General features: G+C 34.0%; 1 protein-coding gene across 1 annotated transcript; it reads left to right on the forward strand.

Annotated features, from left to right (window-relative positions):
- Positions 1–3,477: 3,477 nt before the first annotated feature.
- On the forward strand, positions 3,478–21,813 carry LOC144964753 (cilia- and flagella-associated protein 58-like). The gene is made up of 18 exons (XM_078899334.1): positions 3,478–3,637; positions 5,165–5,230; positions 5,873–6,088; positions 6,750–6,898; positions 7,412–7,568; positions 8,491–8,685; positions 9,632–9,769; positions 10,780–10,939; positions 11,549–11,631; positions 12,201–12,392; positions 13,115–13,276; positions 13,698–13,844; positions 14,713–14,853; positions 15,208–15,431; positions 18,333–18,444; positions 18,912–19,136; positions 19,465–19,598; positions 20,741–21,813. Exons 1-18 carry the CDS (start codon positions 3,629–3,631, stop codon positions 20,856–20,858), a joined length of 2,628 nt encoding a protein of 875 aa, XP_078755460.1. The 5' UTR covers positions 3,478–3,628; the 3' UTR covers positions 20,859–21,813.
- The last annotated feature ends 1,849 nt before the right edge of the window (positions 21,814–23,662 follow it).

The raw sequence follows: 23,662 nt of genomic DNA on the forward strand, positions 1-23,662 counted from the left end.
GCTAGTATCCTATATTATTATCAAGTCTGATGTGACTTTTGTCAACATAAAATTATCACCAGCATCTTATTCGTTACTGCCACGATTAGCACAATTCTGTTTGGGGTCCTTTGACATTCCATGGTGGGCAGGAGGTCACTGGCTGTGTCTTCTACCCCTTATAATATCTGTTTTCAAAGCTGCTTTCTGTCTTTGACTTGGAATAGGATTCCTTGGTTTTGTCCTGATCCTTGCTGGAATCCTTAGCTGAGAGGAAAATTGTTTAGCATTAGTTTGGGGAGGTGATTTTTTGTAAATCATCTCTCTGAAATGAAATGTTGGTTACGTTTTCTGATTTGGATATATTCTGTAAATAATTGAGTGTTTTCCTCTTCGCATGATCCAGCGCTGGTGTCTGGATAAGACTTTAAGGTGATCTCAAACTAGGTACACTTGATAATGCGCTCTTGGGATATGCGTCTGTGCCATAGTTGAACCATTACCTTTGTCTTACTTTTCTTTATGTGCTTTTAATTGTAATTCTAAAATCTTTTCATTATCAAATTGTTTTCCTTTTACTGGCGCTGAAATGACCGAAATGTGTCGCAAGCGCCATAAAAAACATCTAACAAATTTTTATCTTTATCTTTTACCTGTTCTCTAATTTCTCAATTTCATATTTTCAAAAATAAAAACAAAACATATTAGCATAATTAATATGATTACCCACTAAGTGTACCCGTTTAAGTTACGGGGATAACCCTATTTTACTATAAAATTATAGCAATTAAATTATGTAGAATTCTTATAATTACCTCTAAAAATAAGTCGGAGCCCGAATTATTACGGGTTCCGTTTTACTAAAAATAGATTTGATATGTAATGATATCTTAACCTCACTGGTAATTATTCATATGACTAAATTCTCAAGATTCTCCTTCGGTCAAATCAAGCAAAAGTCCAAAAAGACAAACAAAAATAAATTATCAGAAATAACGTGAGTGAAGATCTTAAGGGAGAATAATAAAAGTATTCTTGTGTTTGGATTTCCTACTGGTTCCCAATGCGGCGCTCATTTAAATTTGAGAACTTATTCAAAATTCCAAACGTACGAGTTCAAGAATCCTGATAGGGATAGGGCGACGATTATGTGCAGTGATTGGAATGGAATCAAGGAGCATTGTCAGTAACCTAAAAAGCGGAAAGGATCAAAGTCTCTCATTGTGCCGGTGTGCCATTGGGTATAACATTTAACACACATTATCCCAGTCGAATCATTTGTTTAGAAATAGCTGGTAGAAGACATTGGCCGAATTTGAAAAATGGGCACGAGTAGTTCTTGATTGAATGCTATATAATATTATAGTGCGATGGTTCTAGAATGTAATTGAGATTAGAGCCCCCCCCCCCCCCCCCCCATACACACACACACACACACATACGCACACACACACACATTCATCCCCCCGGAAACATGTGCGGTAGAGTAACAAGGATGAGAAAAACATTTTGTTTTCAAGGATATAAGGATCATTCAGTCAGAGCATGTCCCGGTTTCTGTAACGTTTGACCCTTTGGATAACTGTGATTACGCAACATACGTTCCTCCAGATAGATAAATGAAAAAAAAAAGGGGGGGGGGGGGGGGGGGGGGGGGGATCGGTCTCCTTTACTCGTGAGGCTCCATCTTTTGAGCTATAAAGATCATCGACGTATTCCAGAACTGAAACGGCTCCATCTTTTGAGCTACTAGTATAAAGACCATAGACTGTATCCAGAGCTAACTGAAACCTGCCTCCTTTACTAGTGAGGCTCCGTCTTCTGCGCTATAAATACCATGGACTGTATACAGAACTGAAACCTTCGTGAAGCCCCATCTTCTGAGCTATAAAGACCCCAGCATTTATATTGAACTTTCCCATAACTTCCCCCATAAACGTTTCCAACAGGCCTTATGTGGGTGACGTAGCCGCGTGGTTAAAGTTAAGGCATTGCACTGTGACCCTGAAGATCCCGAGTTCGAGCCTCGCTTCATGCACTTTCAGATAACCTGGGTGATTCCTGTTGACACCAAAGGTATTTTTCATAAATTTTATTATCCATATTATTCATTCATGGAATGCTTGGGCGATGACACAAAAGATACCACGCGGAAAGGCGTATGCATCCCACTGCTGGAAGATGAGCGTCCTCTCTACGGACGACGCGTCAATAAATAAATACATCCAATAGATAGTATGCAGATGACGTCACTCAGGTCTTTGTTATTGTTTTTGCCATCCGCGTTTGTGAGTGGTTCTCACTAAACTGTATTAACCAGACTATAAAAGTTCATGGTTACACAGAGTTTGTGTGTTGGTCCGTTATACTTCCGGATGGCAATGTTGTGAACTCCTTGGCCAAGCGCATTCTATCTATAGACGAGTTATGTTTGCAGATGCGCGAGACGTATTATAACCGACGAGATCTTCGTTTTATGTTGCTGTGCAGTGCTTTTTCTGATTGATGTTAAAATAAATAAATAAATAAATAAATAAATTGAGCTTTTTATATAGCGCAATATCCACTAAACGTGCTCAAATTGCTTTACAGTGGGTCCCCACCCAACAGCAACATTAAACATTTAGGACATGACATGACGCAGATACCCAAAAGTCTTGAGGGATACGATACGTGTTCTTAACCGCTGCACGAGCTTGCGAGTGCGGATTGGAAATAGAGTTCGAATTCCAAAACGCAAGAGTGTAAGAAATCATTTATTCTATCCCTCAATCTAGTTCGTCGTCTTTGAATACAAGACATGTTCAGGAACACTTAAATAGTAATTTTAAAAAACATTTTTGAATTTTATTGAAATTTACGCTTGATAATCTGACGTCACAAATTATTATTGTAAACATGATATCATTACGCATTGCTTTTTGTTACAGCAAATCTGAGATTTACATCTCTTAAATACAAAAACAAATTTGATTTGTCTGAGGAAATAAAAAGAATTCCAGCTGTGTGAAGAGGGTCCAATATTTTGCAGGTCAAAATCTGCGTCTTCAATCAGCTTCACCAGTCACCAGCCTACTTTCGTATTTATTTCTCTCCAACTGTCGAATGGACAGCAACAGCAAGCGACGTGATCTAAGACAGCTAGGTATCTGGATGAATTTAATATAGGCCTACATCGGAATGAATGAATCAATTAATTATATTATATTAGGTATATTATATTATAATATATTATATTATATTAAATTATATTATAATATATTATATTATATTATATTATATTATGCTAGATTATAGTATATTATAGTATATTATTTTATATGATAGTATATTATTTTATATGATATAATATAATATAATATAATATAATATAATATAATATAATATAATATAATATAATATAATATAATATAATATAATAAATTATCGGAGTTTCTTTTGAAGACTAAAGACAAGGGATATTACTCTTATAATTATGAATCAGAACTCTTTACCTGTAAGAAAGAAGGGAGTTACAGTATCTCCTAGCAACCTGCTTAGTTATAGAAACGAGGCCATATTTACTACAGTCTCAGCCTCTACTGTTGTGTTTGCTTTATTGTTTATTTTTCTGATGAAGTAAAGGAAAATACAATCATACAGTGTCAAAATGACAGAAGTAAGCAAATATTCATTTTTTACGACGTAAAAGAACTAATTGTATCAGGGTAATCGATTCAATCTTTAAAACTCGGACTTTGTCAACCCTCGATGTGATGCTCGGATCTTAAACTTCTATTCTAAACTTCAACTCTACTCTTCCTTATCTTTTGCATTCCTCTTCTCGTGTATTTTTGCAATTAATATAACTATGAAGCATGAAATGCATCACAATTCGGTTTTGAATTTTATTTATAAATATTCTATTGCAAAGTTAAAAGGTTTTTACTTATTTTAATTTTCATTTATTTCGCGGTGGACGTAGCCACTTCATTGCGGTACCGGATAGGGAAAAAAAGGATCGGTGAGTGACGGCTCCTACTCCTAAGACCAAGTCAAAATGAAATCCTGCCATTTGTGTTCTTAATCTTTCACTAGAGTCTCACTCTACATATTGATATTGATATCATCAACCAACAACAAATAAGTAATTTATAATTCTTTCTTACCTTTATTAAAGGCTTTATGCGTGTGCTTTTGCAGACAACAATTCGTTGTCCTTCTTGGACTTTTGAATTTATTGTGCTACTATTTTATTTATGTTAATTTTCGATAAATTTCTAAACATGCAATTGTGCCTGAATATAAAATGAAAAATATTTTAATGTTTGTTTTTATATTGATAGCATTATCAGTATATCGAAGTGGCAATTCGGACTGGAGTCTGAGTAGTCTCCCATGGCTCTTCGGACTCAAACTCAAATGTGCGTGCGCAAAAGTATCTTGAAGTTGAATGTTTCATGCGCAAACACAGGAGAGGGATAACACAGGCAGTAGGCAAAGGGTGGAACTGTGGAATTGGAAGAAAGCAGAAGAGTTCAGAAGAAATTTTGTTTTACCCATATCAGACTGACCAGTGCCTTTGTTAGAGTTCACAAAGGCTACGGACTGACACAGCTCATACCTTACTTCGTACTGTTGAGAGATTGTTGCTTGTCTAACACTATCAGAATATTATTATTTTGTCCTGATTTTATTTTGACATCGTGTAAAGTTGTTGTTAGAAAACAGTTACTAATTTCTATTTGGACTTCCAATTGATCAATGATTTTGTCTTTCTCGCCAAATATAGCAAGTTTAGATTGATTGTTGATAGTTAAAATAACATTAATTGTTATTTTCCTTTGCATCAATTGTATGTAAATGTCATTAACTAAAATAAATTAGAAATTTACTGCCAGGGGAGACTATTCAGATTCGATTGCAAAGAACTGGTTAATTGCACATGCGCATTGGAGTTTGAGTCCGAATACCATGGGAGACTATTCAAACTCGAGTCCAAATAGCCGCAGACGCATTATATATAATGAAAATAATGACAACTTAAATTCAACTGTTGCAAATTATTAAAATGGAGGATTGTGACCAACGTCATCAAAAGTAGATTATGAAATTAGAATAGGGTTAACAATTTGTTTAAAAATACTTTACTTTATGATATAAGGTTAAATTGCTAATACTACATTACTTGACAATTTATTCTCAGGAGAAGAAGGAAAAGTCGTCCTTTGATGACAGTGCTTTCGAGGCCTTGGAGAAAGACTTCCAGGAGGTGGGTGGATAATTATTCATTGCTTATCAAAGTAGGTTTGCCAACCAACAACATTCGGATGAATTCATTTTTTGTTTCATATTTTGTCCCAGAAAAAAACATTTTGCTATTTTTTAAATTAGCTAATTCACCAATAAATCAAAACTTAAGTAGTGGATTTTGTTAATAGAGTTTGTGATTGTTATCAATGGATAACGGCTCAAGGCATGCCCAGCTACTACTGATTGTATCAAAATATTAGACAACTATGCATTTCCAGAAGTTATCACTATTAAAAAAATACAACAAAATCTTTCTCTTTTTTTGTTATTGAGAATTTCGGACCATGTTGCGGAGTGAAATACGCAATTCATAATGATTTGCAAGTTCTAGTATTTTTACAATGTTCGACACAAAATGTGTGGATAGATAGCCATTAATTTTATTAATGTAGCCAAGACATGAAATGTGTTAAGAGGTGCCAGATAAAAAATATAAGAAATGGTCGGAATATATTTTAATCAAACCTATGGCCAAGTTGGCACATTGTGATCCGTGCAAATGCACATATTTACAAGTTTGTTATTTTACGAATATTTACGTATTTTATAAATTATCATCGTCTTTTAATCATATTTTACTGTGTTATCCAATCCCATCCAGGTTCTTGCTGAGTTGACAGGAGACAAAAGTCTAGAAAAGTTTAGACTGGAGTATGAAAAACTTCACAAAGCATTGAAGAAATCTCATGAGAGTGAAAGGCGCTTGATGCAAAAATGCAGGGAGCTGAATGCAGAGATAGTGGCAAATTCAGCCAAAGTGGCAACAGCCTTGAAACTGTCTCAAGAGGACCAGGCCACCATAGCATCATTGAAGAAGGTAAATGAATAATAAGAGTGTTGAATAGTTGGATTGAAAATTTCATCAAGTCGTAATATCTTTCATTATTTGTTTGATTCTTCTTACTTTCTAATTTTACCAATAGAAAGATAATGGTTATGAAGTTTGCGATATTTTAAAAATATTACTATTAATAGTGTCAGTTAGATAACATAATGATTTGTTGGTTCATTCTTTCAGTTTCTTTCATCCTGATCTGTTTGCTCAGCAGTAAAATGGTTGGCTGGTACGAGTCAAATTAATATGTAAAGACTCATCACCCAAGCACATTTTGTGGTGTGCCTATCTTAATGTTTCTTATAAGCAGGAGACCACTTTTATTTAATTACAGATGTTGTGAAAGGATAACAAGGTCTCTACGAACCGATCTATGAACTTTTATTTCAACAACTTAAAAAGACCAAGAGAAAGACTGATAACAATATTATATATCTATTTTTAATTCAAACTTGATCAAAACTACTTTGACAATAAAATCGCTCCCCTAACAAGCCTTGAAAATAACCGAATATCACCGAAAACTGAAAATTCCACAGTAGCCATCAGATTCATTTTGTGGCCCTTAGTCAAGTAAATCACTAACCAGAAACTCAAATTCAAGACTGTGTACATAACTATTTCAGTATTTTTTAATCATCAGGAAGTGGAGAAGGCATGGAAAATGGTTGATGCGGCCCATGAAAAAGAGGCAAAATCTAAAGAGACTTCGCATAGACTGAAGACTGAAATTGAACAACTCAGCAAACTCGTGGAGCAAGGAGCTGGGCTTACTATGGGTCAGGAGCACAGGTATATTTTATTCAGTAATGAGAAAAAATGAATATAACAGCTTCAAAAAAGAATAAAATACCAAACACAGAATGATTCGGGCTCAAAATCCTTATTCAGCCAACAGATTAAACTTTTTATTAAATGGAATTACAAGGCAAGTGTAGGATCATACTTCTACAATATTTAGTTTTTCTGACTTTTCTTCTTTTTAAAAAAAAAAAAATTATTTCGTTATCTTCTTTTCTTTTTTTTTTTTCTTTTTGAGAACATTCAGTTTACTAACCAGTGTTTTGAGTGACATTTTTGTTAGCTAAATAATGAATTGATTATGTCTATCACAGATTGTTTAATTATACAGTTGAAAAAAACTCACACCGCTGATAAGATTCAGCTGATCTCACGTTCAGAGCCTGAATTCAATGAGACATTGGATCTCAGGAAAAAATGTAAATAGTTTTCCATATTCAAGCAATGTATGTATTTTTAAAATTGAAACAGCTTTGTTTTAAATTTATCATTTTGTACCGCCAGTGTGAATGAGTTGCTGAAAATTAAAGAAGACTTGACAAAGGAGAGGGATGAACAACACCAAGATATCACAAAACTCAGAGAACAGTTGGCTGACGCCAATGCTACCCAGCAAAAGCTGGAGGAAGACAAAGCTGATGCTGAAGAGAAGATAATGGAGGTAAATTTTCAATCTACAGTTGAGAAAAATGATATTTTGAAATTGTTAGGGGTGAGCTGGCAGAGTAGATAAAGCATTACACTTACACCCAGGGGACCCAGGTTCAGGCACAAGTCTGCATCTGGTTTATTTCCTGTGCAATTTTATTGCTGATGAAAAGACTTTGACCACCTTTATTTTAAATTGATATTTTTCGAAATCACAATGTTGAACTTGCGTTCTTTACTTTCTCCTTCACTTCTTTATAAAGTTGGAATTTCTTAGTTTCATTATCAACTTAGCATTGCTCTGTGGCTTATACCTGAGTTATCTCGGTCTTTTCTTATATAAAGGGAATTATGAGTTTTGATTTCATTCTTATTCATGTTTTTTTTAGACTTTAGACTTCAATCTCTGGAAATATTTGAGCTGAGAGAGATGCTTTAAAAAATTATTTCTCTCAAAAATTCAAAAAATGTGTAGGTGACAGTTTCTCGCTTTGAGTGCTGATAACATGATAAGATATGTAACAAGAATGTGTAGAAATAAATAAATAAAATTCCCTTTATTCATCCCTTAGGGGAAATTTGTCTCTAGAGTCTATTCCAAGGAAAGACCAGAATCACCCAGACGTCAGCCGCAGTGCAGCGCCACAAATTGAGCTCGAGCGAGGTGACTTGCTCAAGGCCACACAGTGCAGTGGTGGGTGATCAAACTCAGTAATTTTCGGGTACGAAGCAAATACTGTACAGCTGAGCCATGCTGCCCCTAAACTGCACCTTGGCCTTTTTCAAATTAATATTTAGCAAATATGACAATAAACTTTCTATTAAACGGAATTACAACATGTTGATCATTCCTTATCGTGAAAAGATGAATTATACTATCTATATGATTATATTACTCCCAATAATAAAATGAAAATATTCTTCACACTATCCAGCTGAACCAAGATATCCAAATGCGAAACAATGAAGCCCAGAGAGAAGCTCGTAAGAGAGACAAGCTGGAACGTGACTTGACCCAAGCCAAGGCAGAGCTGGATGGTAAGAGTTCGGACATCAAAAACAAACAGTCTCAAATTGAACGTTTACAACTGGAAAAGGACAAGCTTGATCAACAACTTCGTGAACAAAGGGTGAATTGATTATACTTTATTGCGTTTGTTTGTTTGTTTTTGTTTAGTTTTTTTATTCAGGAGGGGAAAGGGGGGGGGGGGGGGGGGGGGGGAGGGAATAGAAGTTTCTTGGAAATAGGGATGGTTGTTTTGTGTGTTTACATACTAGTATTTTATTTTGTAATAAATGTATATTTCTGTAGTGTTTCAACTTGCGTTCATTTTTTACACATTTTTTCTTTTAAGGGGTGTGGAAGTTGAAATTGATTATATTTTTAAAAACTTAATTTGTGACAGTATTTACAAATAACATAAAACATTGTTGTTTTAACATTCAATAATGAATGAAGTTAGGAAATCATTTTCTTTCGTTTTTTTTTTTTTTTGTTTTTTGTTTTTGTTTTTTGTCTATTTCAATTTTATTGCTGATGAAAAAACTTTGACCACCTTTATTTTAAATTGAGAAGGATGCAGAGAATATCGTATACTGCACACAAAACGAACGAAGAAGTGCTAAAACAAACATACCAACAAAGGAAACTAATGCCCTTAATAGTGGATCGACAACTATCCTTTTTCGGACACATAGTAAGGAAAGATAAGAATGAATACCTGGCAAGTTGTGGAAAAATACCTGGTAAACGCGCCCGGGGGAGACAAAGAAAAACACTCATAGACCAACTGAAGGGCTTCACCAGCCTAACAATCCAAGAGCTGTTTGAAAAGGCAAGAGACAGGGAGGAATGGAGAGAGATAATTCATGCAGTATCCGAAGCCTGGACCAGGCATGGAACCTAGAAGAAGAAGAAGATTTTAAATTGATATTTCTCAAAAATCTCACTGTTGAATCTAGAGTTTTTGACTTTTTACTTCACTTCTTTATAAAGTTGGAATGTCTCATTTTCATTATCAACTCAATATGGAATAAATGTTTCATATGTGACTATTTACATCTTTGCACCACCAGGTCTTGAGTGAACGAACCCTGAAAGATGCCGACATTCTCAATTCGCGACTTAACAAACTCTCATCTGAGTATGAGAGCCAGCTTGTGTCTGCTGATATTCTTGCTCAGGAAAATCAGACACGTCTCATGGAACTGAAAGTGAGATATCATTTATATTTGTTATATAGTTTTGTCATAATAATATTAATAATAATAATAATTACATGATGATGATGACGATGATGGTAATAATAATAGTAATAATATTAATGATAGTGATGATAATAACTATAACAATAATAAGGATAATAATAATAATAATAATAATAATAATAATAATAATAATAATAATAATAATAATAATAATAATGATAATGATAATGATAATAATAATAATAATAATAATAATAATAATAATAATAATAATAATAATAATAATAAGTGTTATTATTATTATCAACATCATTATTATCATCATCATCACCATCATCATTATTATCATTATTTGTCTTTTTCTTCTTCTTCTTCTTCTTCTTCTTCTTATTATTATTATTATTATTATTATTATTATTATTATTATTATTATTATTATTATTATTATTATTATTATTATTAATTATCATTATCATTATGATGATGATGATAATAATAATAATATATAATAATAATAATAATAATAATAATAATAATAATAATAATAATAATAATAATAATATATAATAATAATAATAATAATAAGTGTTATTATTATTATCAACATCATTATTATCATCATCATCACCATCATCATTATTATCATTATTTGTCTTTTTCTTCTTCTTCTTCTTCTTCTTATTATTATTATTATTATTATTATTATTATTATTATTATTATTATCATCATCATCATTTCATTGTCATCATCGTCATCATCATCATCATCAAATATCATTATCATCATTGTTACTATCATTGGGTATGATGCAGATATTGGCGATCATGTCTCTCCAATCCTCTCTGTCATCAGATCTCTTCGATAAATCCATCTGCTTACCTGTCATTGTCATCCACATACTTGTTGTCTTTATTTGACTGTATTTCCATTTTCTTCTATTTATCATAACAGTATCATTCATTGCTATTATCTAAGCACTCAATCACACCTTTTTTTAAATATTCCTTATTAATAGCAAAAAGAGGATGAGGTTGGCAACTTGAAGACAGAGACTCAGCGTCAGAATAAACTTCGTGAGACAATCCAACGTAAATTGCGTAGTGTAGAGGACAGTAAGTCTGATATTGAACAACAGAGGGAAACGCTCAAAGGCCAGATAACGGGCTTGGAGAGGGGTGAGTATAGTTTTATTCAATAATATATTGTAAATTCAAACAGATGAAGCTTTCAGTATTTAAGAAAAATGTTCATGTAAGAGAACCATCTAATTTTGAAAGCCTTTTTCATCTAATCAACAGTGATTGATTTTTTAGGTATAATGAAAAAGTGGTGAGAAGTACTTTTCAATAAGTTAGCATTCTATCATGAGAGTAGCAAGCAGTTTTCAAAGCCCATCTGAAGGGGGTTACAGTATCTGAGCTGGTAGAGTACTTCACTCACCTGGCTCAAATATATTTTTATTTTGACACCTTTGTTGATCCACCAACAATAATTAGCTAGCTGGGCCTGACACATTTTATGGAAAGTAGCCATTGATACATCTGTGTTCTGTCCAATTGATCATAAGCAATTGCTACTTTATGGGCCTAAAGAGAAGACCATTTGGATTTAAAAATTTAGACAAATCTCAAATGTTGATAACTTCCAATTGTTATATTTGAAAATCAAATAATTCAGATTTGCATTTTTATTGGAAAAATATCTGAAAAATGTGTTTCTCAATTTGTATTGGAACAACATCTGAATGTTTTTCAATCTTATTTATTTATTTCTAAAAAAAAAAGAGCTGGAAGCCGCTAAGAAGCAAGCGGAAACAGACAAGAAAGCCATCGATGACCTGGTCAGGGAGAGAGACATCCTGAATAAGGTGTGTGGTTTTGTCTATGAAAAAGTTGTTGATTTTCGTGATTCTCCAAAATAATTTTTTCTCTTTTTTTTTTTTTGCTTTAAATTCAATCTCTAAAGTCAGTTCACATGAGCCATATGAAGGTTGTTGTTTTTTTAAATCTAGATAATTTTATATCTTAACCTTTGATGTTACTGTCAAAAAGTAACGGTTATTGTGTTGTATTTATAGATTTTTGTTCAATGACTAATATAAAGGAGTGGTTAGCATCTTGACCATTTTTTTAAAAATGTGTTTTTATAAAGAAAGGAAAATAGGAGCTAACATTCAACTTACAATTTGTAGTACACTGTCATCTAAGAAATTATGCTGCTCAAGATTCAATTTTATTTTGGTGTTAATATGATATAAGTGGAAGAAATTATAAATCTGCTTGTTTTTATTTTTATTTAACAAGGTAAGCTAAATCCTATTTCAAAAAAAAAATGGAAATAAAAATAATAAATACTTGTTTTGAGTACAAGTTGTCAAGCTCCTGTTCAACCTTGAAATGAGACTAAATTATGTTTTCAATAACTCTTTTTCCATAGAACTTGCTGAAAGCTGCTGGTGCAACTCACAAACAGCTGCATCTGGTGAAACTCCACGAGCAATCCAAGAAGAATCTGGAGCAAGAGATCCAAAACTATAAGGAAGAGGCCCAGAAGCAGAGGAAGATTATCTATCAGCTGGAGAAAGAGAGAGATCGATACATCAATGAAGCCAGTGATCTCACACAAAAGGTTGGGATTCTTTCTACAACTCTCTTTTGTAGGCTATACTTTGAAAAAGAAATTGCAAGTTATTGCACACAGAATATGGGAAACACTAGGATAAAGAATGGAAATAAAAAACACTCAAAAGTCCAAAATCCAAAAACAGCAAAAAGGTATATATAAGAATAAAGAGCTTTTACATAACGTGATATCCACTAGACATGCTCAAAGCACTTTCCGAGGGGTCCCTAGCCAACAGCAAAACTTACCATGTAAGACAAGACAGGACACCTATTCGGCAATATTACAATTTTGCCACAGAAACAAAGCTGTTAACGACCAGGTACTCATTTTACACCTGAGTACGGTGATAGACAGTGATCAAAGAGCCTTTTCTAATGAATCAATTATGCGTCAATCAGAGCACGACTCAAACTCTGAAAGTGAGTGTCATACCACAACACCACATAACCGCACAAGGCACAATATATATACTTATGTTCAAGACATTAAATAATCAATAAAAGGTGGATTGATAAATCTTTTCCTCACTCAAACGTGTGTATATTAATAGCCCTATTTATTTTCTATTTTGAACGTACATATGAAAAATGTAATGAAAAATAATCTTTAAAAGTCTTCCTTTCCAATTATGATAACTATGATTATAATGTTTTAAACCAGCATAAACTTTTTCTTTTCGTTTTGAAAAGATGAAAACTAAATGGATGTGGGTTTTTTTTTTTCAGGTTCTACAACACATGGAAGATGTGAAAGTTCGTGAAATGCAAATCTTTGACTACAAGAAGAAAATAGCAGAGGCAGAAACCAAACTGAAACAACAACAGAATTTATATGAAGCTGTTCGATCTGATCGTAACTTATACAGCAAGAACTTGATTGAGTCACAGGTAAGATAATTAAACAAGTTTGTCTGCATTCACTAGTCAGTCCGTTTTTGAAATGTGCAGTTGTTTTTGAATCAATTAAACAAGAACTAAATACAAATTAATCACATTTTAAAGAAGTAAGCCGTGAAAGATGACTCTATTTAGAGTGAATTGATATGATATCCTGTAGAAAAATAATGATATAACTTTGAAAAGCACAGTGTAAAGTCTTAGAATGTTTTGATAGGGAAGAATAGAAAGAAAGTTGAGTGTGTGTTTGCATCTGTGTGGTTTTTTATGTTTTTTGAGGGTTTTTTTTTTTTTGTTGTTCTTTAAAAATATGTTTTTAGTCACGTGGTGTGCCTCAAATTCCAATGCAGTAATTATTCATAAAGAAAAAAATTATTAACTCTGTGTTTTGTTTTTTTTTTGTTAATTCAAGGATGAGATTACAGAGATGAAGAGAAAGCTGAGGATAATGACTCATCAAATTGATCAGCTGAAAGAAGAGATTCAATCAAAGGAAGCGTCTCTGTTGAAAGAACAGCTGGAACACGCCAGGGTGGAGAAGGAGAAGGACACACTGAAGGTATGGAAAGCTTTTTGACAGGAGTTATATTTTACTTTTTTTAATATGGCTAGACAAAAGCATTAGAATTCACATAATGTATAAATAAGAAGAGGAACAAGAAGAAGAAGAAGAAGAAGAAGAAGAAGAAGAAGAAGAAGAAGAAGAAGAAGAAGAAGAAGAAGAAGAAGAAGAAGAAGAAGAAGAAGGAGGAGGAGGAGGAGGAGGAGGAGGAGGAGGAGGAGGAGGAAAAGGAGAGGGAGAAGGAGGAGAAGAACAACAAGAACAAGAAGGTGAAGAAGAAGAAGGGGCTCTAAGAACATTTAAAATAAGAACGTTATAGACAGACAGAAATGCAGCATTTTTTTATTTTATTTTACTGTATTGCTTTTGTTGTTAGCTTTGGAAGTGGTTGAGACAGAAACTGTTTCTTGTATTACTTAGATTGTTGACTGCCAATGCAATGAATGTTATACTAATATGTAATAAGATGTCAAAAGTTGTATAGATAGTATGCGCTTGGCCAAGGAGTTCACAACATTGCCATCCGGAAGTATAACGGACCAACACACAAACTCTGTGTAACCATGAACTTTTATAGTCTGGTTAATACAGTTTAGTGAGAGCAACTCACAAACGCGGATGGCAAAAACAATAACAAAGGCCTGCGTGACGTCATCTGCATACTATCTATATGCTTTATGTTGTGATTACTCTTCAGGCACTGATGGACGCCTCATGGCCATGACCATGTGATATAAAATTAAAGTAATCAAATATCGTTAAAGGTTGAATCTATATTGTTTTATGATATCATTTAACATTGCATCTGAATATTTCTAGACTTAATATTAGTAATAATTTCATATCCATCGAACGCCAACAATAGGCAGAGCTACAGAAGATGAAACAACAAGCCATTGAAAGCAAGAATTACATCGAAGCCCAAGCAGCAGAGGAAAGAAAACTTCTCAAGATCATTGCTGAAGCTGATGCGGAGAGGGTTAGACAGAAGAAAGAACTGGATCAGGTAAGAATGAGATAATTTTTTTTTTAATTATATTATTCTTTAAGGGAATAATGTCGGGGTTTTTAAAAATTTAGTTTTAAATAGCTATTTTTTTTTTCAATTATTAATTGATATCAAATAATGATCTAATGAAGATGAATTTTACAAACTTTGAAATTTGTGACTTATAAATTATCTTTGGATTTTAAAACTGCTACTGCTGCAGATCCGACAACTTGCAATTTTTCTTATTTTCTTTTTTTTCCAATAATAATTATTATTTTCATCATTATACATCATTGATATCTAGCCATGTCATTTGGTTACGAAATTTGAAATTGGATTAAATTGTCAATGATTCCTGATTCTTTTTAGGTCATCAGTGAGCGAGACATTCTCGGAACTCAATTGGTTAGGCGTAATGATGAACTTGCATTGCTGTATGAGAAGATTAAGATTCAGCAATCCGTCCTGAACAAGGGAGAAGTGCAGTACAACCAGAGACGGGAGGACATCCGAGTACTCAAGCTAGAAATCAAGAAACTGAGAAGAGAAAAGACCATTCTTCAAAAGAGTGTGGCCAATGTGGAAGATTTGAGGTGAGTGAAAGATGTGTATATATATACAGTGACTCAGTGATGTGAATACTAAAAGCTAGAGGTGCCTAAATGAGCCAATTAGATTGAGAGAAAGGTAACGTGATAAATGTGACTCATATATAAGGGAACAACACAAAACAAACGACGTTTCGGCCTGTGGCCTTCTTCAAAGGCCGAAACGTCATTTGTTTTGTCTGTTCCCTTATATATGAGTCACATTTACTCACTTTATCTTTCTCTCCATGATGTGGATAATGTGTCTCTTCTTGAAACAAAGATAGTGATGTTTAGGGTGGTCAGTGACTAGATGGATGAGAATGATTTCAACCATCTAACATTATGTTTTTGAAAAACGCACTCCTCACACACTACTCTACTTGCCTCATGTGTGAATAAGTATTGGTTGTAAAACGGACAAATAGACAGATTGCGCATCAGGGCGCTAACGGGGCCGATTAGAGATAGACGACGATTGGGATTGTTTGGAAGCTTTAACCCTTTGCCCACTAGTCATTATGACATCCGAAATGCTATCGCCTTATACATCTACGCCAGAACAGAAATAGAGGGTGGAGCCTACCATGATATAACATTTTATGGAGCCCTAATTTCGTCATATCAGTTCTGTCCACTGACAGGTGGGTGGATATCGCTTTCCAGAACTTGTGTCCTTATATGAAATTCTGAGTTTTTGACCAATCAACGATTGCTCTTTTGATAGCTCGCTTGTCAAAATGAGTCAGCTCAACCCTTGATTTATGTACAGGCATCACAGGCGGTATATGTTGTGTAACTTCAAAGACCACGATTGACCGAAAGCGATGAATGGAAGCCCTACTGTGGCGTGGAGAACGAGGTCTTGTATGTATAGTTACGTCATATCTCAACGCTCGTGAATTCTTAGTACGGCTGGACTCTCAATCAAAACACGAAATATGCGTTTTAAACTCTTGAATCAATCGAGTTACATCAGTGCGTTAGTCTCATTGAGAAATGAAAAACGATATATAAATCAAGAACATCGACCGGAAAACAAGGAAATTATCATAAAATTATAAAATTTGAGAAAGCTGTTTTCAAAATCAAATCTATTACAAAAAAGGTTATTTCTAGACCGATTTTTATAAGACAAAGATAATTTTTCTCCACTTTTCAAGCTGATTCCAACAATGACGTTTTCAAATTTATCGCGATAAGATTATTTGTCATTATTTTTTTTAAATACCCAATTGACTGCTCAGGAAATGAATACGTAATCCTTGGCGGCTAGCGAGTAGGTGTTAAATTTTACTTACCCTTCCCACGTAGACGCACACACACACACACACACACACACACACACACACACACACACACACAGACTTATTGTCGTCTAGCATCCTATCGTTCGGCTCGACGATTAAAAGGGGTTCGTATCGTCACTTAAATAATTACAAAATACATATATTTAAAATATATTTATAGTAATGTGAATTAAATATTTTAATGCTCTAATATATCAAGAATGATCATTATTATGATTTTTTACGGTGTGAATTGAATTAGACCTTTAAAACTGAAGTTTAATCTGACACCCTACTCGCTGTTATCATTCGAGTCTAAGTTGTAATAAGGCAACTTTGGCCAGAAGTGAAAGACATACATTGTGTGTTCAGTCTGTGTGTGTGTGTGTGTGTGTGTGTGTGTGTGTGTGTGTGTGTGTGTGTGTGCGTCTGCGTGGGAAAGGGTAAGCAAAATTTAACACCTACTCGCTAGCCGCCAAGGATTACGTATTCATTTCCTGAGCAGTCAATTGGGTATTAAAAAAAATAATGACAAATAATCTTATCGCGATAAATTTGAAAACCTCATTGTTGGAATCAGCTTGAAAAGTGGAGAAAAATTGTCTTTGTCTCATAAAAATCGGTCTAGAAATAACCTTTTTTGTAATATATTTGATTTTGAAAATAGCTTTCTCAAATTTTATAATTTTATGATAATTTCCTTATTTTCCGGTCGATGTTCTTGATTTATATATCGTTTTTCATTTCTCAATGAGACGAACGCACTGATGTAACTCGATTGATTCAAGAGTTTAAAACACAGATTTCGAGTTTTGATTCTGAGTCCAGCCGTACTAAGAATTCACGAGCGTTGAGATATGACGTAACTATACATACAAGACCTCGTTCTCCACGCCACAGTAGGGGTTCCATTCATCGCTTTCGGTCAACCGTGGTCTTTGAAGTTACACAACATATACCGCCTGTGATGCCTTTACATAAATCAAGGGCTGAGCTGACTCATGTTGACAAGCGAGCTATCAAAAGAGCAATCCGTTGATTGGTCAAAAACTCAGGATTTCATATAAGGACATAAGTTCTTGAAAGCGATATCCACCTACCTGTCAGTGGACAGAACTGATATGATGAAATTAGGGCTCCATAAAATGTTATATCATGGTAGGCTCCACCCTCTATTTCTATTCTGGCGTAGATGTAGACGGGGATAGCATTTCGGATGTCATAATGACTAGTGGGCAAAGGGTTAAAGCTTCCAAACAATCCCAATCGTCGTCTATCTCTAACGGGACCCGTTGGCGCCCTGTCGCGCAAACTCAGTAATATTTAAAATGTGTAAGTGCAAAAAAGCATGCCTCTCATATGATTATTGGGGCATGAAATTGACATTTAGGTCAATGTGGCATGCTGGGAGAAAGCAAGCCTGTTTCTACGATTTCACTATGGTGATTGAAACAAAATTACATGAATAATGTTTTACTTTCAGTCTCTTGACTTAAAGACAGAAAACTGATAACAATAAATGATTGGGTATAATTTGTGTCATTTCTTTTTTGTCATTTCATCACACATGGCATGAAACTGGCTTTTTGTTTCATAAAATTTATTTTAAATTTTACAGGCGTGAGGTTTACCACATACAGAGGGAGCTTCTTAGAGAGAGGACCAGATGCAAAGCTCTGGAAGAAGAACTGGAAAACCCAATGAACATTCACCGATGGAGGAAACTGGAGGTGAGAGATCATGAGACTGCGTTGGTTGTGGGATCGTCTCATAATCTTCTAAGAATGTCAGTGTTCTATGCTGCATGAACTAGCAGCACATGCATACACATATGCATGCGCGAATACACACACACACACACACACACACACTCATACCCTCAGTGAAATAAAACAAGGAAAAGATATTGAACTAGCAACAGAGAACCTTTATTCAAATCTACTTAAAGATTCGTCCTTGTTTTAAGTCAGAAATCTTATCTTAATAGCTAACTATCCTGCTCTCTACTGGGCCTTACGTCATGCCTATTTCAGATTTTACTTGAAATAATAAACCCTAAAGATAAAATTTTCCGTGGCAACTAATAAAAAGAATTGTGTTTTATGATTTTACAATTTACATCGTTGGTTTTATTTTCTATTTTTGTTTATTATTTTTAAAATTTAATTAAATGTTTACATTTACTATCCCTTCCCAGGGAAGTGATCCATCTACATATGAGATGATTCAAAAGATCCACACACTTCAAAAGAGGCTGATCCAGAAGACAGAAGAGGTTGTTGAGAAGGAACTTCTAATTCAAGAGAAGGAGAAATTGTACTTGGAGTTGAAGCACATCCTTGCCAGACAACCCGGTCCCGAGGTGGCGGAACAACTGACCATCTACCAACAGACACTCAAGGAAAAGACCAAGCAGATGAAGGTAGACAAATTTGTTGATTTACTGGGTTGTTGTTGTTGTTATTATTTTTAATATTAATAACAATAATAATAATAGTAGTAGTAGTAGTTGTAGTAGTAGTACTAGTAGTAGTAGTAGTAGTAGTAGTAGTAGTAGTAGTAGTAGTAGTCGTAGTCGTAGTAGTAGTAGTAGTAGTAGTAGTCGTAGTAGTAGTAGTAGTAGTAGTAGTAGTAGTAAAAGAAGAAGAAGAAGAAGAAGAAGAAGAAGAAGAAGAAGAAGAAGAAGAAGAAGAAGAAGAAGAAGAAGAAGGAGAAGAATCATGACTAATGCATAATTTTGGCTTTCACAGGGAATGGCATCAGAATTGAACATGTACGAATCGCAGGTGTCCGAATACAAATACGAGATAGAGAGGATTGCCAGAGAACTGCAAGAAGTGAAGAAGAAGTATTTCATGCAGAAAAAGAAAGAACAACAAATAAAGTAAGTCTTGTGTTTGTATATGGTCACTGCAACAACATGATTTAACGTGTTGGCATGAAGCAGTTGCAGACCTGTCTACCTGAAAATTTTAAAATTCGTAGTTTTTAGGAGATAAAAATAGTAGTAGCTTTAGTTAACTTTATAGATCAACAATTTATTATCACAATGATTAAATAAATAACACTTCAAAATCATTTAAATTATGTAGTCTGGCATCTTGAAGTTATGAAATTGATGCCAACATTTTTAAATTCACTAATTTTTCATAGTAGTGAGCAGGTCTGGAAGTTGGTAAAAAGTAAATTCAAAGTTAAAACGATTAGAAATACAAAATTTTTGTCTTTTACAATTTCATTAAATTTCCTCAATAAAAGATAAGGATCTGAAAAAGTGTGTTTGAAACGTGCCAGACAAAGCACAGAGAGAAAAAAATCGACCTGTCTCGACTGGAGATGGAACTTCAGACCTCTTTGGTGTAATGTTATCAAAAGGTCTGAGGTTCGATCCCCAGTCGAGGAAGGCTGACTCTTTTTTCTTCTATTTTTCTATCTGCCTTTTCTGGCACTATTTCATACACACTTCTTTTTTTTTCTCCAGATCTTTATCTTACACCAGTTCCTGCTTCTCAATCAGTCACTTTGATATTTATACTTGTTATTACTCTGACATGATTCTGTTGTGAAGTGGTGGGCCACATGTGTGGTTGACCCTTTAACAACCATTAATTATTAGGTTTCTTGAGTCTGGAGGAAGACTGATATTTAGGGATGTTTGTTTTTTTTTTCTGTATTTTTCTTTCCTGCTTTGTCTGGCAGTTTCATGCACACTTTTTCAGATCTTTATGACCTAATGAAACTATTTTGGTTGAGGGGGTCACGGTTTTGTTGGGGTTTTTTTTTGGGTATTTTTACAATTAAAAAATTTACATTCATCACCCCAAATACAAGTGTTTCATTCAAATTGAATTTCAAAGGATGCTGATAGAAATAATAAATTAAGTCAGCTTTTCAAATTAATATTAGTTAATTCAATGTTAATCACTGGATCATTTTTTCCCCTCACATATTTACGAAACTTTCAAAGAGCAGCAATTAGTAGCTGAAGCCTATTTTCTAAACGAGTTGTCTTTTATCTCTCCTCAGGGAACAAGACCGTGCCTTAGCCCAAGCTGGAGCGCCTCCTATCATGTCACAGAGAACAGACGCCCCACGATTCACTGGTGGGGGATTTAATCTCAAGACGGCCAAAGCATCGGCCTGATGACTAGAATGATACATTGCGTTGATGGATCCGAATAATGTGTCCACAGTGGTTACTGTAATATTGTTATAGTTAAATATTTCAAATTATAAATAAGATTTTGTCACTCCAGTCCAGTTAAAATAAAAATAAAGATCACTAAACTAGCAAAAAAATTAAAGTTAATGTTAGTGGATGAAACGGAAATACATTATTTATTTATGCATCTATTTATTCTAATTTATTTATGTAGGCATTGACTTTTTAAAAGAGATTTTCTGTCAAGATAAAAAAGTTTTAATCCTCTGACATGTAACCTGTTTTAATTTGTATCTAGGCAGTTTGGAAAATGAACAACTGTGATATAATTTATTGTTTTACTAAGAGTTTGTGTAACTTGGTTTATTGTTCACAAAATTATCTAAATCTATTTTGATACTACAACGTATGCTGAATATTGTTACAAATTGCAGGTTTTAAATATTTCGTTTTGTGTTTTTGTATTGAAAGTTGCTTGATAATGTGCAGCAGAAATAAATCTAAATTGATATACTATATAACCAAGAAAAAGAAAAAGATAAATAAATGAGAGAAAGATAAGTGAGTCTTTCATGCAAGATCGTTAACAAGTTTCCTAAATCTATATATTCCTGTTTACATTTTTGTGCTTTTCATAAGTTAATGCAAATCGAAATGCAACAGATGCTGCCGCATGTTATAAAGATGGGAATCATTTTAAAATAATAAAAAGCACTGTTACATGGCTAACTTTTTTCAGGACCTTTTCTTTTTGTAATTTGTAACGACCATACTGTGATTGAAATCTTATATCTATAACATTGCTTTCAATTCAGATCTATCATTTCTTTCTGTTACAAAAAGGTATACTTACTTATAATTATTTTGGAATGATTTATCAATTGCGAATGTTTTGATAAAATTCTATAAAATTATGTAATAAATGATTCTAATTAAATATCAATTGTTCAGATTTAAATTTATCATGTCCGATTACTTTTACACTTAACAAACTTTAAATGAAAATACAACTCACAATCAAGAATTCTTGCGAATTAAAAAGTAAATATTTAAAAAAAAAAAAAAAAGTGTGTGAGCTTTTATGTAGTGCAACAACCTCTAAATATGTGCAACGAGCTTTACTAAAGGTCCCAATTTGACAGCTATACTTAACATTTGGGACGAGACATGTGACCTGCAAAGTGCTATAATATATTTTAAAGAGGCAATGCTTTTACAAACGACGTACTCTTTATATTGTGTGGTTATGTGGTCTTGTGGTGTGACACTTGCTTTGTTTGTTTTTAAGGGTTTTACGGCGCTTGCAACGCATTTAGGTTATATCAGCACCAGTAAAAAGGAAGAAAATGGGATAGTTAAATTCTAGAATTACTATTAAAGGACCCAAGAAAAGGTAAGGCAAAGGCGAACTGGCAACAAATAGGGATCAGAAGTAGATTCCAAGAGCATACCATCAATGTACTTAGTTTGAGATAACCTTAAAAGTCTCATCCAGACACAAGCACTAAGAGGAATACATTCAAATGCTTACATTATACATTCAAAATAACAAATATAACAATACCTAACAGATAGGTGATTTACTTATCTCCCAAAACAATAGCTATGAATTTGACTGTTTCCCTCCCTGCAAAGGACTCCGGCCAGGGCCATAATAAAACCAAGTAATCTCATTCCAAGACAAAGTCAGAAAGCAAATTGGAAAACAGATATAAGGGGATAGAAGACACAGTAAGTGCCACCCTGCCCACTATAGGAGGCCCCACCCAGTGACACTTGCTTTCGGATTGGAAGATCCTGGGTTCTCAACCCATTCAGAGCATAGTTGAGTTCTTGGAAAAGGCTCTTTACTCACATTCTCACACCATACTAACGTGTAAAATGTGTACCTGTCCATTAGCAGCGTTGGCTCTGTCGGAAAAAAATGCTATATCATCAAACAGGCATCATGTCTCATTCTAACGTTACGTATTGCTATTGGTCAGGGACCCTTTGTAAAGCATTTTGAGAATGTTTAGTGGATATTGTGCTATATAAAAGCTCATTGTAAGATTATATGAGTAAAGAGCTTTTTTGTGGACTCAACAATGTGCTAAGGTTCCCTGTCAGGACCAGTATATATACTGAGCAATCTCCATCCAAAACAAAGGAGGAATGCAACATGGAAAAGGAAAACAAATACAGAGGGTTGAAGACAGCCAAAATGCCCTCTTCGCCCAACATGTGAAGTCTGAAGACCCTACCCTGCTGTCAGGATGTCTAGTTTGAGATAGCCTATAAGTCCCAACCAGATACAAGCAAAGGATTCCGCTAAAAGGGACACATATTCAAATGCCTACAAAATATATTAAAACTTTTAAAGTAATATAATAATAGTACACAACAAAGAGATAGTTTACGAGGGAAAAAAATTATCTTCTCCCAAAAAATAATTATACATTTGACTGCAACTTTCAGCTAAGGATCCAAGTAAGGGCTAGATCAAAACAAGGTAATCTGTTTTGTTTTTATGTTTTTAAGGGTTTTGCGCTTGTAACACATTTAGGTCATATCAGCGCCAGGAAAAAGGAAGAAAATGGGATAGTCAAAAGTTCTAGAATTACAATTAAAGCATCCAAGAATAAAGTAGACAAAGGGGAATTGGTTCCAGGGTAATCTCATTGCAAGTTAAGGACAGAAAGTGAAAGCAAGGTAGAAATGACTTCTCCAATTAATAAAGCCCATCCAACGAATTTAGCAATGCATGTAAACAATTCATAAATGTTAATGATAAAACAAGATTTGTA

Source organism: Berghia stephanieae, chromosome 2 (genome assembly GCF_034508935.2).
Source record: "Berghia stephanieae isolate SIO BIC M18660-M18661 chromosome 2, UCSD_Bste_1.3, whole genome shotgun sequence".
NCBI classification, from domain to species: Eukaryota; Metazoa; Mollusca; class Gastropoda; order Nudibranchia; family Aeolidiidae; genus Berghia; species Berghia stephanieae.

Coding starts and splice junctions, on each gene's coding strand:
- LOC144964753 (XM_078899334.1), top strand. Junction 7,569..8,490: donor CTGAAGAGAAGATAATGGAG/GTAAATTTTCAA, acceptor CACACTATCCAG/CTGAACCAAGATATCCAAAT. Junction 9,770..10,779: donor CACGTCTCATGGAACTGAAA/GTGAGATATCAT, acceptor CCTTATTAATAG/CAAAAAGAGGATGAGGTTGG.